The sequence below is a fragment of the Otolemur garnettii genome, unplaced genomic scaffold (genome assembly GCF_000181295.1).
Source record: "Otolemur garnettii isolate 467f Iridium unplaced genomic scaffold, OtoGar3 scaffold00140, whole genome shotgun sequence".
NCBI classification, from domain to species: Eukaryota; Metazoa; Chordata; class Mammalia; order Primates; family Galagidae; genus Otolemur; species Otolemur garnettii.
Window position 1 is genome coordinate 3,705,266 of NW_003852535.1, and position 8,843 is coordinate 3,714,108.

At 49.7% G+C, this 8,843-nt stretch overlaps 3 protein-coding genes and 1 non-coding gene across 6 annotated transcripts in view; 2 read left to right on the forward strand and 2 right to left on the reverse strand.

Annotated features, from left to right (window-relative positions):
• The first annotated feature begins 886 nt into the window (after window positions 1-886).
• Window positions 887-4,972, forward strand: LBHD1 (LBH domain containing 1). The gene is made up of 3 exons (XM_023518435.1): window positions 887-1,039; window positions 1,118-1,283; window positions 4,659-4,972. Exons 1-3 carry the CDS (start codon window positions 887-889, stop codon window positions 4,970-4,972), a joined length of 633 nt encoding a protein of 210 aa, XP_023374203.1.
• Window positions 4,973-5,540: 568 nt separating this feature from the next.
• CSKMT (citrate synthase lysine methyltransferase) lies at window positions 5,541-7,903 on the reverse strand. Of its 2 annotated transcripts, XM_023518512.1 has the most exons (3): window positions 7,694-7,903; window positions 7,407-7,537; window positions 5,541-6,288 (listed from the first exon to the last, which is right to left on the reverse strand). In XM_023518512.1, the coding sequence occupies exons 1-3, from the start codon at window positions 7,843-7,845 to the stop codon at window positions 5,636-5,638; spliced, it is 936 nt and encodes a 311-aa protein (XP_023374280.1). In that variant the 5' UTR covers window positions 7,846-7,903; the 3' UTR covers window positions 5,541-5,635. The 2 variants fall into 2 exon arrangements, with proteins under 2 accessions (XP_023374280.1, XP_003798769.1); XM_003798721.3 differs by lacking the exon at window positions 7,694-7,903 and having other exon boundaries at window positions 7,223-7,494.
• On the reverse strand, window positions 7,743-7,891 carry LOC111728118. Its single transcript, XR_002775510.1, has one exon. It is a non-coding gene; the product is annotated as a small nucleolar RNA SNORA57 (small nucleolar RNA).
• Window positions 7,904-8,089: 186 nt separating the features above from the next.
• The window catches only part of CUNH11orf98 (chromosome unknown C11orf98 homolog), a 2,582-nt gene continuing 1,828 nt past the window's right edge, over window positions 8,090-8,843 (forward strand). Inside the window, exons 1-2 of one of the 2 annotated variants that reach the window (XM_012810634.2) lie at window positions 8,090-8,153; window positions 8,291-8,415. In XM_012810634.2, the coding sequence (XP_012666088.1) occupies window positions 8,115-8,153; window positions 8,291-8,415 (164 nt within the window). In that variant the 5' untranslated portion in view covers window positions 8,090-8,114. Of the gene's footprint in view, window positions 8,163-8,290; window positions 8,416-8,843 lie in introns of both variants that reach the window. The other variant, XM_012810633.2, reaches the window with a different exon arrangement.

Below are 8,843 nucleotides of genomic sequence, written 5' to 3' on the forward strand. Positions count from 1 at the left end.
GTGGTCCCAGCTACTTGGGAGGCAGAGGCAGGAGACTCGCTTGAGCCCAGGAGTTGGAGGTTGCTGTGAGCTGTGATGTCACGGCACTCTACCCAGGGGGACAGCTTGAGGCTCTGTCTCAAAAAAACAAACAAACAAACAAACAACAAAGAAAACCCAGTTCCTGGTAAATTGTAAATGCCACATAAATATTCATTTTGTAAACACTACTTAAATATTCATTAAATAATTAGGCAGCACCTAATTATTTAGGTGGGTGGGGTGGGGTGCCAGCCCCATATACTGAGGGTGGCGGGTTCAAACCCAACTAGCCAAACTGCAACAAAAAAAAAAGCCGGGCCTTGTGGTGGGTGCCTGTAGTCCCAGCTACTTGGGAGGCTGAAGCGAGAGAATCACCTAAGCCCAGGAGTTGGAGGTTGCTGTGAGCTGGTATGACGCCACGGTACTCTACCGTGGGCGATAAAGTGAGACTCTGTCTATACAAAAAAAAAAAAAATTCATTAAATAATCTACAAACAACAAAAATTTCATTAAATAATCTACAAACAACATGCCAACTTGGGAAAACCAGTAAGCAAAGGACTCAGGAAATTCCAAGTTCATTATCAAAGCTCTTCACTCACAGGGCTTTAATCCAGATGCCCTTGTTGTCTCCTTGCTGCCATCCCAGTGTCTCCAGGGAGTTAAGTAGATATAAAGCTCCAATTCCACCTCTTAGGCATTTTCCCTTCCCTAGAAGGCCCATAATCTCCTAGCCTGTCATCCTCCTCTCCTCAAAAGTGATTAAGGGGCCAGCCTCCAGAGAAGATTAAGAGTCTGTGGGGTGCATTGGGCAAGAGTACTCTACCCTGAATTCAACCACCTTACACTCTTAAGAATCACCACCATGGCCCTTGTGCCAGGAAGCAGTGAGGAGGATGGGCCTTGGACTAGAGATAGTCCAGGCTCCTCCAAGCATCCCGAAAGTCCCAGGCTGATGAATTCTCTCTGGAAGGACAGAGGAGAGATTAGCAGGGTTCAAGGTTACCAGGATTTTCAGGTTAGTACTTCCCTACCCTGTGTCCTGCAGCTGGCTCATCCTCCAATTTGTCCCAGCCTCCCTGCTATCTCTATTCAGGTTGTTTCTCAAAAGTCCCACCTGCCCTCTATTGTGGTGGAAGCCTCTGAGGTGAATGAAGAAGAGAGTGGGGATCTCCAGTGGCCCCATGAGGAGCTGCTGCTGCTCACAGATGGTGAGGAAGAGGAGGCTGAGGCCTTCTTCCAGGACGAAAATGAAGAGCCAGGTGAAGGAGGTGGATGGATCAGTGGGGTCTTTGTGACCTAGATGTTCTGGGCAGGGCCAAGATGGAAAACTCAGTCTTGTTCCATGCATTCATTAGTGCCAGATACACAGTAGGCGCTCAATAAATGTGGTAAAGAAAGACGTGGGGTGGGCAGTGCCTGTGGCTCAAAGGAGTAAGGTGCCGGCCTCGTATGCCGGAGGTGGTAGGTTCAAACCCAGCCCTGGCCAAAAACCACACACACACAAAAAAGACATGGGAGAGAAAAATCAAGGCAGTTGGTTTGGCACCCAAGCTCAATGGTTGGGTCGCTGGCCACATGTACTGGGGCTGGAGGGTTTGAACCTGGCCAGGGCCTGCTAAACAACAATGACAACAATAACAACAACAACAAAAAATAGCCCAGCGTTGTGGTGGGCACCTGTAGTCCCAGTTACTCGGAAGGCTGAGGCAAGAAAGCCCAAGAGTTTGAGGTTGCTGTGAGCTGTCATGTCATAACACTCTACCTACCGAGGGTGACATAGTGAGACTGTCTCAAAAAAAAAAGAAAATAATGAAGGCAGTTGGGAAAGTTGGTGAACACTAGAGGACAGTTCTGGTGTCAGAATGGGTAATAACCCTTAATTTGTACTTTTCCTTGTTTTTTTTTTTTTTGAGACAGTCTCACTATGTCACCCTTGGTAGATAGAGTACAGTGACGTCACAGCTCATAGCAACCTCAAACTCTTGGCCTTAAGTGATTCTCTTGCCTCAGCCTCCAGAGCAGCTGGGACTATAGGCACCACAGTGCCCTTTTGGTTGCAGTTGTCATTGTTGTTTAGCAGGCCCTAGATGTGTTGGAACCCACCAGGGACGATGTAGGTGGCCAGCACCCTACTCACCGAGTACAGGCTCCAAGCCTATACTTTATTTTTTTGAGACAGTCTCACTTGGTCACCCTTGGTAGAGTGCTGTGGTCTCTTAGCTCACAGCAACCTCAAACTCTTGGGTTCAAGTGATTCTCTTCCCTCAGCCTCCCAAGTAGCTGGGATTACAGGTACCTGCCACAATGCTCACCCAGCTACCTAGCTACCTTATTTTTTTTGGTGGAGACAGAGTCTCACTATGTCGCTGTAGGTAGAGTGCCTGATATCATAGCTCACAGGAACCTCAAATTTCTGGGCTTAAGGAATTTTCTTCCCTCAGCCTTCGAAGTAGCTGAGACTACAGGTGCCCTCCTACCGGGCTATTTTTTTTAGAGACGAAGGGTCTCACTCTGGCTCAGGCTGGTCTCGAACCTGTGAGCTCAGGCAATCCACCTGCCTTGGCTTCCCAAGTGCTGAGACTCAGGCATAAGTCTCGCCCAGCCTAATCTGAACTTTTGATAAATATTAACGTCTTAGATGTTTTCCCTTCTAAACTTTTCCATGTGTATATATATATATATTTTTAGACAGAGTCTTACTCTGTTGCCCTTGGTAGAGTACATGGCGTCACAGTAAACAGCAACCTCAAACTCTTGGGCTTGGGGGCAGCACCTGTGGCTCAAAGGAGTAAGGCACTGGCCCCACATGCTGGAGGTGGCAGGTTCAATCCCAGCCCCAGCCAAAAGAAAAACTGCAAACAAAACAAACAAAAAAAAACCCTCTTGGGCTTAAGCAATTCTCTTGCCTCAGCCTCCAAGTAGCTGCGACTATAGCGGCCTGCCACAATGCCCAAATATTTTTTGTTACAGTTGTTGTTTAGCTGGCCTGGGCTAGGTTCGAACCTGCCAGCCAAGGTATATGTGCCTGGTGCCATAACCACTGTGCCACAGGTGCCAAGCCACCCATGTGTATACTCTTATGGAAGCTACTTTTTTTGAGCATTTACTATGTGCCAGGCACTGTGCTAAACACTTTTACCTCGTGATTTTCAGAACCACCCAATGAGGGAGATACTCTCTTTGCAAATGAACATACTGAGGCTATGTAGTTTGGCTTTTTTTTTTTGCGGTTTTTGGCTGGGGCCGGGTTTGAACCCACCACCTGCAGTATATGGGGCTGGCGCCCTTCACCTTGAGCCACAGGTGCTGCGCTGTAGTTCAGCTTTTAATGGTATAATTTGCTTTAATTTAATTTATTTATTTGGACGGGGCTGGATATGAACCCGCCCCCTCTGGCATATGAGGCCAGTGCCCCACCCCTTTGAGCCACAGGTGCCGCCCTATTTATTTATTTATTTATTTTTTTGAGGCAGAGCCTCAAGCCGTCGCCCTGGGTAGAGTGCTGTGGCGTCACAACTCACAGCAACCTTCAACTCCTGGGCTCAAGCGAGTCGGCTGCCTCCACCTCCCAAGTAGCTGGGACTACAGGCGCCTGCCACAATGCCTGGCTATTTTTTGGTTGCAGCCATTGTTGTTTGGCAGGCCCAGGCTGGATTCGAACCCACCAGCTCAGGTGTATGTGGCTGGTGCCTTAGCTGTTTGAGCCACAGGAGCTGAGCCTATTTATTTATTTTTGATACAGAATCTCAAGCTGTTGCCCTGGGTCGAGTCCTGTAGTGTTATAGCTCACAGCAACCTCAAACTCTTGGGCTTAAGCAATTCTTTTGCTTCAGCCTCCCAAGTAGTTGGAACTACAGGCACCTGTCAGAACGCCTGGCTAATTTGTTGTTGTTGTTGCAGTTATCATTGTTTTAGCTGGCCTGGGCTGGGTTCGAACCACCAGCCTTGGTGTATGTGGCTGGCGCCCTACTCACAGAGCTACAGGTGCCACCCTGCTCTTTTTCATAAGCAAAAAATTACACAAACTAGTTTTACTTTTTATTTATGTATTTATTGCTCTTACCCAGGCTAAAATGCAGTGGTCACATCAGAACTTTCTGTTGCCTGCTGCGAGGCGAACTACAGGCACATACACCACTATGCCCAGCTAATTTTCATATATATACACAGATTTTTCAGATAGAGCCTCAAGCTATTGCACTGGGTAGAGTGCTGTAGCATCACAGCTCACAGCAACCTCAAATTCATGGGCTTAAGTGATTTTCTTGCCTCAGCCTCTCAAGTAGCTGGGTCTACAGGCGCCCGACATAACGCCCAGCTATTTTTTGGTTGTAGTTGTCATCCTTTGGCAGGCCTGGGCCTGATTTGAACCTGACAAGTCCAGTGTATATGGCTGGAGCCTTAGTTGCTTGAGCTACAGGTGCCACCCCATTTTCTTATATTTTGTAGGTGCCTAGGCTGGTCTGGAACTCCTGGCCTCCCAAAGTGGTGGGATTATAAGCATGAGCCATTGTGCCGGCCAGTTTTTAAAATTCAACATTCCCAAACAAGCAGACTCAAGAGAAAAAATAAAAATTCAGTAATATATTAAAGACATTTTTCAATTGCTAATGGGCTCTCCCCTCTACTACCAGGCTGGGCTTGGAGCCCACAGGACCCCAGGTTTCCCTTAAGAACATTTAATGTTGGATTCAGCTGGGGCCAGGAGCAGGATGACCAAGATGCCTCTTGGATTCCTGAGGACACAGAGTGTGAGGAAACCCCCAACCTCTGTTTTTGGGACCCAAGCACAGGCTCCAGTGTCTGCAGAAGCCACTTTGTGGAATATTCTCATCTCTTGCCTCCTAGTAACTTGGAGGGTAAGTATTTTTCTCCCTCAAACATATCACCTAGGTTTATTTATGAAGCCCTTCTACCCATCCTCATAAAATTCCCCTTTTACAGGTAAGAAAAATGAGACCTTAGAGATCAGGCACCTCAATCACACACGTAAATACTGGGATTTAAACTGAGGTGCTATATGTTGCTTTTAGGAGCTCCAGTTAGTTTCTTTCTTTCTTTCTTTTTTTGAGACAGAGCCTCAAGCTGTCCCCCTGGGTAGAGTGCCATGGCATAGCTCACAGCAACCTCCAACTCCTGGGCTCAAGCGTCTCCTGCCTCTGCCTCCCAAGTTGCTGGCACCACAGGTGCCCAACACAACGCCTGGCTATTTTTTTTTTTTTTTTTGGTTGCAGCCATCATTGTTGTTTGGGGGGCCCAGGCTGGATTCAAACCTGCCACCTTAGGTGTATGTGGCTGGCGCCAAGCCTCCAGTTAGTTTCAAGTAGGTTATGATCCACATGCGCCTCCTCTCTTTAGCACTCATCTTCTGCCTTGCTCTGCTAAATGTTTAACTATGTTTGCATATAATCCCCAGAACTCCAGGTATTATTTCCTCTCTGCAGACAAGTCAACTGGGGTACAGAAACATTCAATAATGTGCAGCCAGCTAGTAAATTTATTAGCCAGAACTCAAATTATTTTCCAGTCATGTATTTTGCAAAGACAATGCTCTTTCCAGCCTTCTTTGCTTAACAGAAACACCAATTAGGGTCGGACTAAAATGTCTTTACTAAGAGCCCTGAACCAAATAAGCAAAGTAGGTGATACCCCTGAAGGGGCCCAGCTCCTGTACAGTCACAGTCCAGCCTTGGGATCCTTGCTCTAGGCAGGGGAGCCGCACATCAGGGTCCTCATCTGAGAACTGAATCAGAGTACCCTGGGGGCTTAGGACCCTAAGACATTCTGATAGCAGCTGGTAAGCCCCAGGCAGACCAGCTCGGGCAACAGCATCCCAGGTACCCTTGTCCAACAGTAGCTGGAAGGAGCCTGTGGAGGCCACAGGTCCCAGGTTCTGGGCATCAGCCTGTATGAAACGCAGGCAGGAGGCAGGGTGCCCAGGGCAGAGACGTGTTTGACTTTGGCCACCCTCCAGGAGGTTGTTCATGTGGGCCACAGCCACAGGAGAGAAGTCCACCCCCAGCACATCCACTGGGTATGGGGATTTGGTGTAGAGGCCAGTGCACAAACTAGAGGTTCCACAGCCCACATCCAGCACCCGCAGTGGACTTGCAGCCTGTGTTTCCTTCAGCAAGGGCAGTAGGAGCCCCTGAACTTCCTCGTATCCAAAGAACCAGTCGAAGGTGGGGACACTGCCTAGACGAGGCTGGGCATGGAGTCGATCCCAGAGGCAGCGGTGTGCCAGGCAGCTACCAGCCAGGGTACCTGTGAACACGAGTGGAGGGTATATGTCACCTAGTATCCAAATTTCTATCTCACCACTGCAAAAAATGGCATATATGTACTCTGGGGTTCCAATGGACATGATTTCAGGGATTAGGCTCCTGGTCATTAAGAACCCACCTTGCTGGTTTGGTGCCCATAGCACAGTGGTTATGGTGCCATCTGGCAGATTCAAACCCGGCCTGGGGAAGCTAAACAACAATGACAACTGCAACAAAACATAGCCAGGCATTGTGGCAGGTGCCTGTAGTCCCAATTACTTGGGAGGCTGAGCAAGATAATCACTTAAGCCCAATAGTTTGAGGTTGCTCTTTGCTGTGACACCACGGCACTCTACCGAGGACAACATGGTGAGACTGTCTCAAAAACACAGAAACAAAAAAACCCCCCTTCGGTGGTGCAGGTGGCTCAGTGGGTAGGGCACTGGCTCAATATACCCAATGGGTTTGAACCCACCCCGGCCAAACTGAAAAACAAACAAAATAGCTGGGCTTTGTGGCAGGTGCCTGGAGGCTGAGGCAAAAGAATCTCCTAAGCCCAGGAGTTATTGGCGGTTGCTGTGAGCTGTGACGTCACCACACTACCTAGGGCGATAAACTGAGACTCTCTTTTTTAAGAGACAGAGTCTCACTATCGCCCTTAGTAGAGTGCAGTGACATCACAGCTCACAGCAACCTCCAGCTTAGGCCATTCTCTTGCCTCAGCCTCCCAAGTAGTTGTGACTACAGGCGCCCACCACAACGCCTGGCTATTTTTTTACAGTTTGGCAGGAGCCGGTTTTGAACCCGCCACACTCGGTATATGGGGCCGGTGCCCTACTCACTGAGCCACAGGCGCCGCCAAGAGACTCTGTCTCTTAAAAAAAGGAAAAAAAAAATACCACCTTGCCCTCACATTCTGCCCCCACCCTCCCTACCCGCCGAGGTGCAGCGTGCCCCTGTCACTTGGCTGGGGAGGTGGAACATTAGGCGCAACGCGGCCATGGTAGGTCCAGGCAAGGTCGACCAGACAACCTTGTGCGGAAATGTCAACCACACTCCAGCTGGAGGACCGAGGTCCAAAAGTGTGTCTTTAATTCAGCGTGACAGAAGAATGCGTACAGCCTCCCGGAACTCTGCAGCCTCGGAATATAAAACGCAGATACAAACGGACTTCAGCAGAAACGGCCTTTATTGGTTTCAACGCAGGCGAGAGGGGATAGGACACTCCAGAGGCAGCGGCGTCCGCAGACCTAAAATCAAAAAAGGAGCGTTGGGAGGCTGACGCAAGAGAAATCGCTTAAGCCCAAGAGTTTGAGGTTGCTGCAAGCTGTGACCCCATCGCACTCTATCGAGAGCGACATAGTGAAGACTGTCTCAAAACAAAAAAGGAGCGAAAATCAAATCACCCCGAGAAGGAGCCCGCTGGATCTCGGTTCTGCGCAGTTCCAAGAAACGCAGTGTCCCGGCGTTTGAGGATAGGACCGGCAGACGGGAAGCCGCCGGCACCGAAGACATGACGCCGAGTGGGCCAGAGCCCTTTCCCTCTACCTCCGCACATAACGGGGTACGGGACTACACACCCGGGCCCCGCCAAGAAAAGGAGGGTCCACACGCCCAACCCACAACCCCCGCCCTACCTCCTCGGTCCCTCAACAAAGCAGACACTCACCCACCAGCCACCCTCGGAAAGACCTCTGGGGCCGCTTAAGCTCCTTTATATAGCTCCCGCCCATCCCCCGAGCTGCGATTGGCCCTCGGCGAGCTGAGGGGCGGAGCTCTACAGACTCCTGGTGGAGCGGAAGTGCAGGCCGGCTTGGCGGCGGTACCATGGGAGGCCCCGGGGGAAAGATCAACCGTCCCCGCACGGTGACTGTGGTGGGGCCGCGATTTTGTTTTCCCATGTCTCCTGGAGCCCTCTTGTCTCGCCCGAGTTGGGATTGATGGGGGTCCGGGGACGTCGGACTGCGCCGCCGCAGTCTGATTCGCATCTTCCTCCTCTGCAGGAACTGAAGAAGAAGCTGTTCAAGCGCCGGCGGGTGTTGAATCGGGAGCGGCGACTGAAGCACCAGGTGGTTGGGGCTGTGATAGACGCAGGGCTGATCACAAGGCACCATCTCAAGAAGCGGGCGTGAGTACCGGACCCTCTTCCCTTTAGTCCTCCCGACCGAGTCTTCCCTTCTTACCGAGCTCCGGATCAGCTTTACTTGTGCACTCACGTTTATGCGAGAAATACATATTTGTTGTGTTAGTTCCTACACTCTGCACGCCACTCAATGAGGGTAACTGACAACTTTTCCTTGGGTCTTGGACCATATTGAGAATCTCAGAAAGTTGTCGACTCCTCCACTTTCAGTAACATTGCACTTTCACATAAATTTTTGTAAGTAAACTTATTTTTACACAAAGAAAAGCGCACATATAAGCGCATACCTAAAGTTACACGTAGGATTTTGCCTAGAAGTTTCATGGCTCGTATTGGGGACGAGTTAGGCACCCACCACAACACTCCACTGTTTTTTCTATTTTTTTTTTTTTTTTTTTTTTAAGAGATAGAGT

Coding starts and splice junctions, on each gene's coding strand:
- LBHD1 (XM_023518435.1), top strand. CDS start 887: ATGGCCCTTGTGCCAGGAAGCAGTGAGGAGGATGGGCCTTGGACTAGA. Junction 1,040..1,117: donor AAGGTTACCAGGATTTTCAG/GTTAGTACTTCC, acceptor ATCTCTATTCAG/GTTGTTTCTCAAAAGTCCCA. Junction 1,284..4,658: donor GGACGAAAATGAAGAGCCAG/GTGAAGGAGGTG, acceptor CTCTACTACCAG/GCTGGGCTTGGAGCCCACAG.
- CSKMT (XM_023518512.1), bottom strand. CDS start 7,845: ATGTGCGGAGGTAGAGGGAAAGGGCTCTGGCCCACTCGGCGTCATGTC. Junction 7,538..7,693: donor CCAGCGGGCTCCTTCTCGGG/GTGATTTGATTT, acceptor TTTTGATTTTAG/GTCTGCGGACGCCGCTGCCT. Junction 6,289..7,406: donor CTGCAGAGTTCCGGGAGGCT/GTACGCATTCTT, acceptor TCGTGTTCACAG/GTACCCTGGCTGGTAGCTGC.